The 17,491-nt window shown below is 48.4% G+C and overlaps 1 protein-coding gene across 5 annotated transcripts in view; it reads right to left on the minus strand.

Moving 5' to 3' along the window:
* CHD6 (chromodomain helicase DNA binding protein 6) overlaps nucleotides 1–17,491 on the minus strand; it is a 181,754-nt gene that overhangs the window by 127,248 nt on the left and 37,015 nt on the right. For all 5 annotated transcript variants that reach the window (XR_010921037.1, XM_067554519.1, XM_067554520.1 and 2 more), the window contains exon 2: nucleotides 1,021–1,076. Coding sequence is in view for 4 of the 5 variants with exons in the window: in XM_067554519.1 (XP_067410620.1) it covers nucleotides 1,021–1,053 (33 nt within the window). In the remaining variant the exon portion in view is untranslated. The remainder of the gene's footprint in view (nucleotides 1–1,020; nucleotides 1,077–17,491) is intronic.

Genomic DNA, 17,491 nt, shown 5'->3' on the forward strand with positions numbered 1-17,491 from the left:
GTTTACTGTTCAAACCAGATACAAGAGAGATGGGAGTGGCTACCTAGAGAAAGAGAGAGAGGATCTAGAGTATGGGCTGAGCAGTTCTGTGAGAATAGCACTAGAAGGTGGCTTGAGCGGAGCTTTGTTATTATTTATTTCTTTGTCAATAAGGCCAGGCCCCAGAAAGGGGTTAACCGCTGTCCTCTGGGCAGAGCAGGCTGAGAGGCTCCCACTTCCTTTAAAAGATTTATCCCATGGTTAGGTGCTCACTATAATGGTTTCCCATTAAAAGCAGCATGGACACAAATCAGTGCAGGGCAAACTGGTTTGTTTCACACCCTCCAAACACCTTGGAAGCAGAGTCTCCATACATTCTGTCCCTTTATCACAGAGTCCAGCAGCAGCTTCTCCCTCTGCACATGACAAAGACAATGACCAGCAGCTCGTAAATATCCTCCAGTAGCAGGTTTATTCATTCAGTTTGTATCCTATCAGATGCAGCACATCAGAGTCCAGGGTCAGAAGCTTGGTGGGCCAGGATTATTTCTGAATGGGGCAGGGTTCCTGAGCTGGTACTGAAGGACTCCTCTCCTCCTGTCCCAACTCCGCTCTGCTGCCAACTCTATCTGGGACTGTTATTTATTAGAACTTATTGTAACAACTTTACCATTATTTTTTCCAAATCACAGTGCATTTGGAGCCAGACAAGCTGGAATGGTAAGAGCTTTGCTACCCAGGCTAACACAAACAATTAAGTGTGTCTTGTTTATCAAATGGAAAATTAATCCCACTCTCTGCTGCTGACCCAAGCAGAGATATATGTGCCCCAAGCCCCAGTTACATTTCAAAGCACAGTTCTGTGGCCCTGACAAGAGGGTCTGAAAGCTGGAAATGCACCCCCCCTTCCCCTCCCCACACACACTTTGCCTACACAACAAACGCAGGCTGTCAGGTTGGCCTGCTGCAGCCACCACTCCCACACGACAAGGCATTGAAATGTCCAAGACTGATTTAAGTGAAGGAGAGAGGGTCACAAACCTGCTTTTCTTTCTTCTGTATTTTCATTATCATCAACTTGAGGATGAATGTTATTTCTGCAAAACACAATACAAACACACAGTGAAGATCAGTGTAGCATCAGTGCCCGGAAGCCTTTCAGCGCAATGCTCGCCTGACTGGAACGTGAACCCTAGTGAAACAGGCAGGACAAACATCAGCCCTGCTGGAAAACTGTTAGCAGGGATGAGAAATAGTATCTGGAACCTACATCTCCTGATAAACAGGAATCCACCAACTTGTCGTAGATGTAACAATAGTCACCATTTGCCAGACCTTGACACAGCTTTAGGCCTTGCCCACACACACACACATTGTATAGTCAAACCTACCTGAGTTAAAGAGTGCAAACAATGCTATGGGTTTGGCATTGGTTGCATCAGTTCAGCTTGTGCCTATATATTTACTGAAGCAAGCTAAGCTGACATGAAAGTCCACATACAGACTAGCAACTGTTTAACTAAATCAGTTTAAAATCACATCTATAGCAAAAGTAGGGCAGTGCTGTGTGTCAAGCAGGCCTTCTGCTCAGACACTCAAAGCCGGCAGTGAGGGCAGGTTAACACAGACCCCCAATCCTCTCTGTTACCTGATACCTGATAAATGGGAAAAACAACAGGGAAGGAATCAGAGAGGGAAAGTGCGAGTTATAAACCAAGGAGAAACCTCTTTCCCCTCAATGGTTGCAAAGCCCTTCATCTCTCTCATTCTGGTGTGTGTGTTTGTAAGCACCCTTTGGAAACCTGGGCTTGAAATCATTTCCTTATTGAATAAGTGCTTGCCTTTCCCTCCCTCTGCTCCCCACAGACACACACACATTTGTCACTGAAGGGCCACCCATCAGCAAGGGGCTGCCATGACCATGAGTGCTGGACTCCAGAGGCTGAGTCAGGAGCAGTGAAGCATTTCTTTTGGAAAATAATGTTCAAACCCTGAACCTTCAGCCTTGCAGCACAGATTGCGACCCACGCTAGCTGGTGGCAGGGAAGATCTGTTATGCTGAGGGGAGTGGGCTCAGCTCCATGTGATGACCCTAGAGGAGGGGGATGGGCTGCTGAGGCCATGTGACAGGTTCAGAGGAGGAAGCCGAGCCTGATCACTTCCGCCCTGCTGCTTAGGCAGCTCCCAGACATTCCCAATGCCATGTTTCCTGCTGCTGTTGTGCTAGCAGCACAGGCCCAGATGTAGAAGGTTCCTGTGTTCAGTGATTCTTCCCTGAGGACCAGCACAGAAAGGAAATAGCTGTTTTTAACAGTTTATATCTCAGCAAAAGCTGAACAGAATTTCATGGGACTTGGGGTTGTTTTACACAGGGAAATTACCAGCGTAACTATACAGGTATAATCACACTGCTCTGCTTATCTGGAATAAGAGTGTCCACACAGGGAGTTAAACCAGTATTACTAGACTGGTATAATTAAATATACTGGCAAATTTCTGCATGTAGACAAGCCCAAAGAACAGGCACATCTGTCACCCTGCTGAACATCAAATGCCAGCTGCAAACAATAGGGAGATGAATATTACTCAAAGAAAAGGTTGCAAGAATCCTTTATTATGGAAAATGTTAGACAACCTGAATACAGAATACCAGCTCTCTTCTTCTCTATTCTAGAGCACTTTGGCATTGCCAGCCCCATAGCAACCTCCTAACAAACCTGTAACATGTCTCCTATCTACAAAGTGTTCACAACTGTGCACAAATGTTTGCACTACCCCTTTGTGAGGGCACTTGCTCTAAGCATGGCTAAGCACCATGCCCTCCACTGTGTGGTAGCACCAGCATAGAGAGCAAGCACTGATTAGGCTATGACAATTACTCGTTCCAGTGCAATCGTACAATGCTCCTGCTTCCCCTTCTGTGACAGCTCAGAATGCTGGCTCCATCGTCCCATCAGCTACTCCCCTGCCAGGGCATTCACATCAAGGAACAGCCAAGCTGGTCCCTGGTCAGCCCTGCCTCTGCCTGCTCGGCCCACCCCAACGCTCCTAGCACCACACAGAACAAATAAACAAACTGACAAAAATCATTAACAGCTTGAAATAGATGGAACTCTCTAAAGTGTTTTCGGTCTCAGAGATTCACCTTCAAAACAAGGGACAAAACTTAAAGATGAGCGACAGGACACACAGGTACATGGACACATACGGACAGGTCCCTCCCCAAGTAGACACATTTTACTGTCTTGGCAGCCCCACATCAGCTACGGGCTGTATACAAGGTTCCCAACCCCGAAGCAATCAGTTATTGGACACTGCCTAGTCAGCCCTGTCCCCCTCCCCTGCAGAGAGCAATACATCTCCGGGGCCGCTGCCTTAGGCAGAAGAGGAGTGGTTGAGGGAATTCGCTGTACTGCAGAGAGGGGTCCAGAAGGATGTTCTTACTCCAGAACCAGACCATTGCAGGCTCTGGATCCTGGGACACAGAGGGAGGGACAAGACACACAGGAGAAGGAAATGGTCCATGCATTTGCCAATAAACAAAGAAAAAATATCAAAACAGAGCAGGATGATTGAAAACTGCACAAAGAGAAGAAAGCCAATCTCTGGTCTGTCGCCCAGCCACCAGCAGAGCAGGGACTCTCCATCCTAGCATATGCCTCACCAATGCAGGGATGTAGCAAGGCCCATCCTCTGCTCCTCATGGTGCAGAGCAGATCCACATGAGAAGTGTCCAGTGCATGTGATGGAACCCACCAAAACAGGGAGTGGGTGCAAAAGAGAGAGGGCTCAGAAAGCACCTCTGAAAACGCTTAGTGAGCCACTGCAATCAATGCAATGCTGGGCAGCAACATTGCTCAACAGCACTGCACAGACACAGAGCCAGATAGCCAGGCCCAACTCTTCCATGCCTCAGAGCACATCCTGGTCCCTCCAGCCTCTGCTGCTGCATGTTAGAATATAGATATTTAGGCCTGCCTGTAGAGGCCTATGATTTTTAAGTATATTCTTATCACTTAGCTACCTACAGGGGTATAAAAACAAAGAATCAAAATCACAGGCCGCCTGTCTATGGGCCTTCTCTCACTATGACAGTCCGAGGCATACACTGACATGACAGCCATAAACTAGGAAGCGTGACGTCACATCCACACATTCCAAACAAATTACATTAAAACAAGGTAATACTAGGCTGTTTAAAAGGCAATACAATCTAACGCCTCCAGATAAAGAAAAGAAATGTTTTAGAATGCTTAAAGAAAACTCTGTTTGATAGGATTCAGTCTGGTTTTTAACCACTTGTCAACAGTTGTGGTTGCAGAATCTACACTTCGTATTGTTTGTGGCCATTGTGGTACCTACTGTTCTGATAATTTCTGTCTGATTCTTTGATTCTGTCTGTCCCATAACTAATTGTAATCAGTTAGGGTAGTGGGATATGATTGGTTAGAGAATTATGTTAGGATTGGTTAAAGAATTATCTTGTAATATTTTTAAGAAAATGATTGGTTAAGATACACTATAAAACCTGAGGTCAAACAGGAAGTAAGGTGGGAAGAAGGAAAATTACTGGTGTGAAGAATTGTGATTCTTGCTTAATTACCCCAATAAACCCATAGTATTGCCTGCTGCTGGACTCTGGACTTGTGCTTCTGTCAGCGAACCAAGAATTGAGGGAGGGGGCCCTAACACTGCAGATTTTAGTCATCTTGCGGTGGGACCAGCACAGTTCCACTTGGCAGGGGGAGGTAGGATTCATGGAACCCACCGTGTTCGGGGTTACATCCCTGTGCACCATTGCACTCAGCTCCATGGGAGCTCCCTGCAGCCTAGTACATGGGGGAGAGGCCAGGAAAGGGCAGGACTAGTAGGGGCTATGTGAATGCACCAGCCATTGCCCACGTGTACATGTCACTGCTCCCAAGAATACCACCCTCTGAAGAACCCTTTGCCAGGCTCGTGTAAAGGCCTTGGTACAGTCTCTGGGAAGAGGTGTTTTGCTGCGAGACTCACAGGAATAACTAAGGGCTCCTTCACGATCTCTGGTTTCTCAGCCCAGATTGATTCTGAGTTTGACCTGTGCCCGACAAAGCCCCATGATCAAGAACTTCCAACATGACAAGCAGCGCAGGCATTATGAACTGGCTAGCACAGACACAAGCAGCAGCTTACCATGGCACACTATACTGGGAGCTTTCTGCCACTATATGCCCTGCACATGTGATAGAAGGGGCTCATTATTTCTCATTTCTTGGCACCCTGATGAGAAAATACTGCTGTAGCAATCACTCTGCCCTGGGCACAGCTGGTGAAGAGATGGCGTCAGGGTGCCAGTAGGACAGGCCTGGAGCTGGGAGCTGGTTTATTTACACGTCAGGCTGCAAGGCTGTATAACCTCAGTGGGCATCGTCATCTCCACACTGTCCAATGTGTCCCACTAGAGCTGGGAATTCAGTCTGACAGACTACAGTGCACTGCCAATAGCCCAGAGCCCGGCAACACCGCTGGCAGGGTGAATCTCACTTAAGAGCACCACTGCTAAGCCAGCATGGCTTTGGAGAGAGGGGGCTGCCAGGATAACGGCAACCCCTCCCTCACAAAGGAGGAGCCATAAAACACCTCGAGTGAGGGGAAGGGATCCACTCTCCTTGCAAACCTTAAGGCTGGGTTCGAGAAGGCAGCCTGGGCCCGTACCTGAAGGCCCGTCCCTGTCCTACTTTGCTCTCTCCTCCTCCTCTTGTATTTGTGCCTCCCACTCCATCTCTATTCCCATCTCTCCCCATCCTCTGGTTATTCTGGGTGTCTCCTCAGACTATGTTTTCCTGCCACCCCCACTCTTAATGGGACGGGGAGTGGGGAAGCAGGGTTTCAGCCAAGCGATGGTTCTTTCCAGGTAGGAGGAACAATCCTAGCAGCACAGGTTTCCCCTGCAGCCTCTCCCAGGTGGAGAGGCTCCTGAACTCGAGGCAGAAGATGCTGACCTGGCCTGGGCCCCTTGTCGCCCAGGTGTCTTCTCCCACAGTGGGGTGGGATGAAGGCTCTTGCAGACATGCCCCACATACACTCTATAGGGAGACACGGCTACACTTCCCCATCCTATGGGCATTTGCTAGCCTGGCCAGGCCAGAAGCAGGGTGCTAACTGGCAACAGGAAAAACATGATCAAGAATCAAGCGAGTCAGATCCTGCTCTGATAACCAGCAACTGGGGATCCTCCCGTGAACAGCAGCCTGCAAACCAGCCCCAGCAGCAGAGAGCGCCTGCACGGATCTTGCTGTCAGATCCGGCTGTTTAGATTGTGGCTGCCTGCTGCAATCCTCCTTCCAGTGCATTAGGTTTTCTTTTGCCTCTCCCCAGTCAGGGATTTAGTTACAGAAAGAGAACATAGTGCCATCAGCTCCTCCTACCACATGCAGCACATCCACCACCTCATCGGCCTTCACGTCCTCCTCCCGCTCTCACTCTACAAAGGATATGGGAAGCCAATGGGCCCTGCAAGGCAGTAAGGTTTGGCTGCTGGCTGCAGGACACTGGCTTAGTCCAGCCCTTACATACCTCGACATTAATACTAATGCCCCCACGCAGCATGTGGCTGCCAAGCCACCAAGCCCTTCTGCCATTCAGAACCCCTATGCACGACCAAGGCCCCAGAGTGAACAGAGTCCATGTTCCTCTAGGGGACTAACCCATGCAGGGGCAGAGGCAGGTATCTCCTAGTTATATTATTCAAACAGCCCAGGGAGAGCGAGCCATGGCTGTCGAGGGCAGCAAGCACAGGGCTTCAGCTAGCAGCAGGTGCCCCAAACATGAGCCAAACCCTGTGCCGGCAGAGCCCACTCCTGATCCAGACACCCTATGCATGACCCGAGAAGAGGATTTTGACTGCCCTTTCAGACAGGAAGCTCATTCAACTGTGCTCCCTGCCTTAAAAGCAAGCCTCCCTCTCCCATGAACACTTGAGGCCCCTGGTGGGAGGGATCTTGGAGCTGCAAAGCTGACATTCAAGTTGTCATCACTATGTTCCAGAGTTAACTGTCATCTGATTAAACTGTTCTTCAGGCTCCCTCTAGACAGCACAGCATCGATTCACAGTTAGATGAGCTTTTGAAGATTCAGATTCCAAGATCAGAAGAGACGACTGTGATCACCTAGTTTAACCTCCCGTATAACACAGGCCAGAGACCTCCGCCAGAATAATTCCTAGAGCAGAGATTTTAAAAGAACATCCAATCTTGGGTACAGCCTTGTAACCAGAAGTCTAGAAACCTGTCTGGGTTTTGGTTTGTTTTTAAGTGAAAGCTTTGGTCAACAGCCATGAAGTGTGTGGAGTCAATTCACCCCATGCCACAAAGCAACATATAATGACCAAACTGACCCCCTCCTTCCCCCCAAGATCCCCCACCCTGCTGGACAGAATGCTCTAACCCCACCACCCTGCCACAGGGTGGAGAATGGGGGGCATGTAGGGGGCTCCGCAACCCGCACTTCAACTATAAAAGAGCCACATGCAGCTCACGAGCCACCCCCGGCAATCACTAGTTCTCCAAGCCATCAGTGTTCAGATTGGGCAGTGAACCCTAGAGGATCAGGGGCTGATAGTACTATTCTATCTATGACACACACTGGATTGAATGGCATCCCTGGTATCCTTCCACCACCGACGGTCCGGTTCCTAGCTCTGCCCATTCACCAAGCAGTAATGGGGCGCACAGTTTCTTCTATTCGCAGGAATGACTGTTTCCAACACATGGCAGCATGAGGCTGGGGCACAGCAAGGTGGGTGTGGCATGATTCCCCTCCATCCTTGGAAAATGCAGCTGGCCCCAAAGTCACACATACACCCCTTCCAGAGTGTCACTCCACCAACGCTTAGCCCTCCAAGCCAGGAGACAGCTCTTGCCCACCCTCCTCTGAGGGTTTCATTCTGGGGCCCCACACCATGAAATGAGTAACCAGTCCTGTCCCACTCCTTCCCCAAGGCTACACCCAACAGCTTTCAACTTGGGCGTCTCTCCATCTGAGTCTCTGGCCAAACAAGTCATACCTCCTCAAGGTCTGGGACCCTCCCCTCTTTCATAGCCCTTCTCCAGCACTTCCACTGACTCTTTGCCTGGAGAGACCCACAGTTTCGGTCCCTTTCCTGGTTTCCAACTTGGACAGCTCTAGTAGCAGCTCCAGCTCCGTCCAGGGCACTCTGCTCTGGGGCAAGGAGACAGTTTTATCCCCAGTTCTATTTCCCAGCATTACTTGCCACCACCTAATTCTTTCCTCTGGATTAGAAGTCCCATCATGCTTTGTTGCAGGGACAGAGCACTGCCAGATTGTCAGTCTACCTGTAAGGGCCAGCACACCCACTTGTTACAGTATGAGAACATGGTATGGGAGCAAATCTAGGTATTCCTGGACCCAGGGAACCAGAGCCCAAACTCAAAACCTCATAGCTGATGCCTACATTGTGCTGACAGCACAATGTCACCCTCATGGGTCAGCACTGAAGTCCGAGACAGCTGGGGATGCTGTTTTGGCCTGGGTAGAGTGCAGCACCTCCAGCAGGAGGTTTGAGTTATTTTTCCCCAATCACTAAGTGGGCTATAATCACTAGCTCTGCTGCAACTCTAAAACCTGCAGCCTGCTGCCAATCCCACCCACAGTCCCACCAGGCTTTATTGCCCCAGATCTGTCCTTTTGGGGTTTGCTCCCCATCACTTGCCACTGAAGATGAGAAATAGTGTTTGTTAAATTCCCTGCTTCCCTCTGGCAGACACAGAGTTTTTGCCATGCCTGGAATGGAGCTGAAATGAAATGAATGCAGTTGCCAGTTTTACACATTTAGTTAGCAGTACGCTGGCTTAATTGCAGCTGCATTAGCCAATCCTGCTCCACAGCTCTGGGAACAGCACATGGCATGTGTTTGCACTGAACAGTCTGCAGGTGGAGCACAGGATGAGATGCTCACTACAAGATCTCCCACCAGTAGAATGAATCTTAATAGGAGGAACAAACAGGACACTTGCAATCCCAGTAGGTCCTCCCTCTCCTTCCCTCCCCTCATGGTGCAGAACAGAGGAGGGGGTTAGCATTACCTCCCATGTTTCATTAGCAGAACTTCTCACTGTCCCATGCCAAGGCAGAGTGCGAAAGTCCCCTTGGAAACCCCATAAGGGCTCCAGTAACACAGCCCCAAGTTCTGACCCAGCTTGACTCCCAGTAGCGAGATCACACAAAGCAGGTTCCTCCAGGCCTTCTGCTGCAGGCTCAGGAGCTTCAAGAGAAGCAGAAGGACTCTGAAGGCATCTTGCTTGCAAGGTGGCACTTTAGCAATGCTTCCTGAAAGTAAAACCAGATGCATTGCTACGAGCCCTTCAGCTGCCAGGCTAGTCAGGACTAAGCAGGACTACCCATCAATCCAGTGGGCTACTATGAGACTAAATGTTACCAGGTTCCTAACTCCTTAGGCCTTTTTAGCTTAGGGGAAAGAACTATGCAGATGGTGGTCTGGGTCAGACATGTTCAACAACCAGTGCAGAGGTTCCGCCCATCCTCCCCTCCCCATCTGTTCAGTCTCTTTTTAACTTCAGCAGCTGCTAGAAGACAAGACAAGGATGTCAAAGGAAAAGGGTTTTCCAGAGTGCTGTGTTCAGCAAGCAGCTAGCACAGTGACTTCGAAGGCAATCCCTGCAGCATTTACATGCCCTCAAAGCCAGGGACATTATACCCTGCCCTAAAGTCCTCCCTCTATGGCCTTGCTTTACTATCCTCAACTCACTGCTCCCCTACCAACTCCTTTGACTTACACGGAGCCTGTCTCCACTCTGGCACCCGCACGCGCTGGGTGCTGCAGGTGCCAGAGCCTTCTCCTCTGCAGCCCTCATCATGTACTTCATCTAGCTCATTTCAGTTCTGAGCCGAAATCCCTCAACATCCCCGCCTGCTCCACTGCTGTTTCCTCACTATATTCAGACCTGTGATTTCTGCAAAGCATTCTAGGAAAGGGAGGGTTTGCTCACCACATGATCTTCAAGACCCACCTTCACCCACAGAGGAACAGAAAGAACTTCCACTCCTCCCATCAGCAAAGGAAAATCCCTTAACAACACAGCAGTTCCTAGGTCCTACAGGGCTGTGTTGGCCATAGAGAATGCTACTTGCTGAGCCACTAGGACACCAGAGAGGGAGCATGGCCCCAGTGGTGCTGGAAATTGTGGCAATGGACCAACATCAAGATCCTGGTGCCACTAAGGGGAAGTGCTGCAAAGGAATCATTCAGGGAAGCACCACTGTTCTAGAGGCTGTACAGATAGGCACAGCACCTGCAACCTGATGGTAGCAGAACTGTTCCTATAGGGTGTTGGAGAGGACGCTCCAACCCAAACGCATTCAGATGCAGCAGACTGAACAAACAGGGTAGATCTAAATCTTAAGAGACAAAGTATGAACCCAGGTTTCCTGGTCAAGTTCCATGAGGGCAATTGCAGCCTGCTTCTCTAAAATGCCTTTGCAGCTGCAATTGGATATGGTATTTTTCTTCATAGCCCATTCTAAGTTGCTGGGTGGTACCTCTGTGCACTGTTAAACAGTTGTCATGTTCCAATACAGAGGTGGCAGCAATCCAGCAACGAGTGGAGGGATTGCAGGTTCTGCACAGAGATACCTTGTCTCCGGTATGCCCTCACAGTTTTGCATTTGTTAAGCATAACTGGCCATTGCTGTTTTGAACATTTTTTTACAAAACAATTGCCTTGAGGTTTGCTGTTCACATAACATATAAGCTCCCTGAGATGTTTAAATGGTTATGTCTCTAAGGCATTATCTACACTACAGATATTTGTCAACAAAAGTCAGCTTTCGCCATCAAAACAGTGGAAGTGCACACACTACAATGCTCCTTCCACCGAAAAGACTCTCCTGCTTTGCCAGCAAAATAAACCACTTTGATGAGCGGTGTTGATATAACTTTGCTACAAAGTTAGATCAATAATAGACACTGCGCTTGCTTATGTTGGTGTAAATGGCCTCCAGGTGGTGTCCCACAAAGTCCATGCTGACCACTCTAGTTAGCAGTTCGAACTCCGCTGCCCTGCAGCCAGGTACACAGGCACTGCCCCTCACCTTTAAAGGCCTGGGAATTTTTGAAATTCCACTTCCTGTTTGCTAGGCTAGAGAGTTCACATCGCATCTTCCCAGCTGACCATGGCAGCTCCACACAGCAAACATTCTCCCACTTGGAGCACATCCAAACTATTGGATCTACTGAGTATATGGGAGAGAGGTGGCTATACAGCCCCAGCTCCACTCCAGCTGTAGGAACTTTGATACCTACAGTCAGATTTCTCGTAACATGTTGGATAAGGGCTACGAACAGGACACGTATCAGTGCCATGCAAAGATAAAGGAGCTGAGGCAGGCATACTAGAAGGCAAGGGAATCAAACCGTTGCTCCAGTGCTGCAAAGACCTACCAATTCTATAAGGAGCTGGAGGATACCATCCTCAGCAGCAACCCTACCTTCACCACCAAGAGCCCCATGGATACTTCAGGGGGGCTGGAGACAGCAGAATCAACCCCAAGGACAAAGTGGTGGACAAGGAGGTCAAGTTGGAGGATGAGATGAGACAAGCAAGAAGTTCATCTTGTACCATGAGGAGCAAGGACCTCTTCTTGACCCAAGAGGGTTTGAGCCAGTCCCAGCACTCCGTCTCTGATGCTCATGATGCAGGAGAGGGAAGCCCTGATAAGTGATCCCTTTGAGTTGACACTGCTCAATTACATGAGGTAGAGCTGTCCTTTGCTCTGTTATAAGCTAGAAGTGGGTTAAGAGATAGAAATGTACAAGACTAGCTGTGTTTGTGTGTTTCACATTCCCCTGTGCAGCTACGCTACACTCGAAGAACAGTTGTTAATGCACACCGAGATTTTACCAAAATCCTCCAGAGAGAGACTTTCCCATGCCAATCGGCAATCACTTGTGCAGGGACCAAAGCAGCACACAGGTAACCAGAATAGGGACCTGGTCTGAAGCCACACACATGCAGGATATGCACCCTTGCATACCCTCAGGAGTGAGATCTCAGTTTCCATGACCATCTTCCTGTTGGAATCTGGAATGTTTTAGTCTGGAAAGAAAGTCCCTGCACGCAGCTTTCTGTATAGGCCAGTGTTCCTGAACATACATGCATCATGCACCTTCCCTGACCACCACAGGTTGTCAGTGAAATGCACACAGTGATCCACAAGTGTCTGCAATACCATAGAGAAAACCCCTTTCTATTGATGTACTCCATCGCAAGATGGGTCTGGGGCCAAAATTGGGATATGCATGCCATCCATCACCCCATCGCAGTTAGGGAATCCCATTGTTGCAAAGCCATCCACTATTTCACACATATTTCCAAGAGTCAAAGTCCTTCGTAGCAGGATGCAATTAATGGTCCTGCATACTTGTCTGAACACAACCCCAACGGTGGACTTCCCGATTCCAAACTAATTAGCGATTGACCGGTAGCAGTCTGGAGTTGCCAGCTTCCACACAGCAATCACCACGTGCTTCTCCACCGAGAAGGCAGCTCTCATTTTGGTGTCCTTGCACCACAGTGCTTGGGCGAGCTCTGGACAGTTTCAGGGAAGTGTCTTTGTGCATCCGAAAGTTCTGTAGCCACTGCTCGTCATACCAGATTTGCATAACAATGTGATCCCACCATTCAGTATTTGTTTCCCAAGCCCAATAGCGATGGTCCACTGCAGGCAGCTGTGCCGTGAATTTCAAAAGTAATCTGGCATTGTTTCTTTCCATGGCACACAGCAAGTCAGGCACCTCAAATTCTTGTTCACACTGAGAGCTCATGATATACTGCATAACAAGCTGCATTGTGTTCATAACACTGACCACAAAAGTAGAGAGCAGTGCAGGATCCATCCCTTCAGGCAGAGATAGTGCATGCACAGGCGTCTGGCTGGTGAGACTTGCCCACATGCTCAGGGTTTAGCTGATCACCATATTTGGGATTGGGAGGGAATTGTCCCCCAGGGCAGATTGGCAGAGGCCCTGGGGACTTTTCACCTTCCTCTGCAGCATGAGACATGGATCACTTGCTGATGGATTCTCTACACCTTGAAGTCTTTAAACCATGATTTGAGGACTTCAATAACTCAGTCATAGATTAGAGGTCCATTACAGGAGTGGGTGGGTGAGGTCCTGTGCCTGAGTTGTGCAGGAGGTCAGACTAGATGATCATAATGGTCCCTTCTGACCTGAAAGTCTATGAGTCACAAAGTAAAAAGGGACCATTGAAAAATGGCACAAAATGCAGTTGGAATCTCAAGGAACAATGGGATAGAAAAAACTTCATCATGGGATGTTGAGCCCACACCCATGATCCACTGCAATCCACTCCACCTTCCCACAACTCCTAGCTACAGAAGGTGACGAGTTGCACAGTAGGATAGCTACCCACAGTGCACTGCTCTCACAGTCAATGCTAGAGCATCAACTGTGGATGCACTCTGTCGACAGGAGTGTTGTGTGAACATGCACAAGCGATGTAATTATTGCGGTTTTTAATCATCAGCATAAACTTGCATTGACAAAACACTGTAGTGTAGACAAGGCCACAGAGAATAGCTAGTTAATGCTGTGAGCCAGAAGGAAAACATCTCCAAGTTTGGGAGCAGAGGAAGACAAAAAAGTTCCTCTCCCCCAGAAACATTTACCCAAATGGGTATTCAATTCAACTCCAAGGTCTAATCTTTCCTATTTCCCTTTCTCACTCCCACTTCTTCCCCTGACAGCCCCACTCAGAGCTCACTCAAGCTCAGACATGGTCACCATGCAGGTTCTTGTTGCTTAAAGAGTTTTTGTATGAGTGTCGCTCCATTCTGTGAGCCAAAGCTGTACTCAAGTGAGAAATCCTGTCGCAGGAAGAAGGATCACTAAGAATCAGGAAAGGTATTTGGCTGCTCAGCCTTACACTTGCTGCCAAAGCTATTGGAAAGACATGGATGAATTACAAACAAATGGCTGGAAATCATCATCATCAGTTCCAACTGTAGCCTGATTTTTAGTGTATTAGTTATTTAATAGGGTTATAGGCCAATATGCTTGGATTAGAAGGTTTTTGTCCCTGAATCAGGCTCCAGAAGAGTTTTATAGGGAACCCCGGGGTGTACAACAGGAAGATTCTTAATGATAACCAAATTTGTATAATTTTATAAATTTTATTAAAACAACATAAAATGATAGACAAATAATTGATATAGAGAAAATGAACAATCAAATGGATAATACAATCAATTTTAGAGATATATGATATATATATTTCTATATAATTTGGATTAATATACTCACACCCTTCCCTGATGATTTGGTTGAGAGAGATGTCTGGGTCCTCAACTCTTGAATAGAGTGGTGTAGTAGGCAATGCTCGAGCTAAAAACTATAAGACTAAGACTAACACTACAAATAATACTAAGTATAAATGAAAGAAAAATCTTAACACTAACTAAAGAAACATCAAACAGGAGTAGCGGATGGTCGACACACACTAACAGCACAATCTGCCCCTTCTTATACCCCCAAAAATATGGGTCCTCCTTCCAAGTCCATACTTGGATTTTCCCCCTCCAAACTATTGGGGTACACATATTCTATAGGCTGGCAGGTTCGTGCGTATTATTGACGTATCCACATCCTTTCCAGGTGGTCTTTTTATCTCACCTTTATTATTTCTGGCCCTTTGTGGGTTCTGTGGTGGACTTGTAAAGTTTCTTGGGGCATAACTGTGACAGCCCCTTCCCCTGTTTAATGTCTCCTGACTTATCTAGGGCAAAGGTTCTAAATATATGTATGCTAGCTGTGTTTCATACAGAATGTGACCTGTAAAATGTCTTGCATTACAGCAAAATATAAAATTTATAACTCTATTAAACAATCATACTTAAATCTATAAGAAAAAATATATATCTATGATACAAGCAAGCAGGCTAGTCCTATGGGCTACACAATGAAGAGAATTCTCTTGCAGCCAACTCCCACATAGATATGGAGAAATGGCTGAAGGATTGGCCCACATTCTCCCAACTACACATATTGCATGCACCGTGACACTTACACGGTCTAGGAGACTAAGAAAGCAAGTATTAGTGCAAATCTTCACACCAGGAAGATCAACAATACAGGCTCTTTATGCGTTGAAGCAGCTAGTGGAAAGAGAAAAAAGGAAAAATATTCACATGGTGTTGATTGATTGGGAAAAGTCCTTTGACCAAGTTCCAAAGGAAGTCATCTGATGGTGCATGAGGGAGAAAAAGGTACCAGAACTTTCTGTGCAGCTTGTTCAACTCATGTATGTAGAAGTAATATCAGTAGTCAGAACTTCTAGTGGTGAAACAGATGAACTATCAATAAAGATGGGAGTACATAAGGTATCACCACTGAACCCTTTCTCGTTTATCCTCATCCTGGATACCTTCACAAGGAATATACTGGAGGCGGCACCCTTGGTGCATGCTGTTTACAAATTATATTCTATTCAGTAGGAGAAAGTTAGAGAGGAGTATCTTGATAAATGAAGAGATGTGCTGGAGAGATAGAGGCTCAAAATAAGCAGAGGAAAAACAGAGTATATGGTATATAATTTCAAAAATGTGAATGCTGAAGAATTATTCATGAAAGTAGATGGACAGACAATACTGAAAATGCAAAGTATCTGGGTTCCAGAATCCTGGAAAATGGAAAACAAAAGTAGAGCTAGGATAACAAATGCCTGGCTCAAATGGAGAGAGATAAGTGGTGTAATATGTGACAGGAAGATACGTTATATTAAAAGGGGAAGTTTATAAAACGATGGTCCATCCAGTTCTAATGTATGGCACTGAGTGTTGGGAAACAAAGAGGAAACAGGAGCAAATGACTGTTCCACAGAAATGCAGATGTTGAGAGGGATGAGTAAATGTAAGCAAGAAAGACCATGTGAAGAATATGTATGTTACAGACTGTAGCCGGGAGGGATGGTTCCCCTTCTGAGAGGGACCCAGAGGGAGAACCAAACCCATCCTGGCTGCTAGAGCCCAGAAGAAGATCACCTGGCCGGAAGCAGGGAGGCGGGGCCAGGCCTTTAGAAGCCCAGTCAGGTGGTGTCCACCCGAAGCCGGGAGGCGGAGCCAGGCCTTTAAAACCCCGGCCCGCGAGCTCAGTCAGGTGGGGATGGCCGAGGGAGAAGGATGCCTCTCCCTGGAGGCCCACACTGAAGGGGAAAGGCCCGTCTTAACCCCAGACTGGGGACTGGCAGAGAACCTACCTGAGTCCCCTGCTGCCTGGGAGTTGGAGGGGAGCCCACCTGCGTCACCTGCTGCCTGGGAGCCAGAGGAGGACCCGCCCAGGCTGCCTGCTGCCAGGGAACCCGAGGAGGACAGATCCGAGCAGTACCGAGCCTGGGACCCAGAGAACCTACCGGCCCTACTGGCGGCCTGGGGGCCGGAGGACCTGGAGGAACTCCCCTCTGAGGAGGAGCCCATGGAGTTGCCGGAGCTGCTGCCGGTGGACGAGGAGGGCCTGATGGGACTACCACATCCCGGCAACCCGGAGGAATCAGGTACCTGTGGGTACGGGGAGGAAGAAGCCCAGGGACAGCCCTAAACGGAGGCTGAGTACGGGGCGACTCGGTTGGCGTGTTGCGGCCGGAGCCCCACCAACGCAGTGACAGGTACCCCTGCCACTGCTAGGGCCCTGGGCTGGGACGCAGTGGAGATGGGTGGGCCTGCGTCCCCCTCCCCCCTTCCCGAGCCACCCCGGGAGAACCTTACCCTCCTTACCGTCCCAGACGCTAGACTGCTCGCCCGCCCTGCCCAGGGCCGGGGCGACAGACTATTGGCTCGCCCGCCCTGCCCAGGGCCGGGGCGACAGACTATTGGCTCCCCCCGCAGGGGAGAGTCAGGAAGACCGGTCCCTCTCTAGAAAGGACTCAGAGGGGAACCCCCAACGCTGCCCCCAGAAGGACAAGTTTACACAGACACACTCAAAATAACACCCCAAATGAAAAAAATTATGGTGTGTAGGCTCAGATGGTTTGGTCATATAAAACTGAGTCCTGACAACTATGCAGGTAACAGAGTCCAAGAGATCAAGACTGAAGGAAAAAGACAGAGCGGCCAACCCAAGTAGTGGTGGTACGATGTCACAAAAGAAGACATGCTGGCATATGTTGTGATAGTATTGAACAGGGCACTTTGGAGGGAGAAGACTCAGAGCAGATCCCATTTGATGAGATTAATGCAAGGAAGAACAGTGACATTGACACAGTATGGATGTAAATTAGTGACAATATGATGTCACTCCACATGCATGCATCACTTGCATGGATAATGATACTCCAATCACAGGACATGTGTGCATTATATCATGCAGAAATCTCTCCTTTTCCATGGAGCAAAGCTGGGTGCATGTTTGCAAATATTGAGTCTGCTCCTGCGTCCACTGAAATCACTGACAAAATTCCCACTGACTGAAGCAAGATCCGGG

This window comes from Emydura macquarii, unplaced genomic scaffold (assembly GCF_026122565.2).
Source record: "Emydura macquarii macquarii isolate MOO-44397 ecotype Brisbane River unplaced genomic scaffold, CSIRO-AGI_Emac_v2 contig_1483, whole genome shotgun sequence".
Taxonomy (NCBI): domain Eukaryota; kingdom Metazoa; phylum Chordata; order Testudines; family Chelidae; genus Emydura; species Emydura macquarii.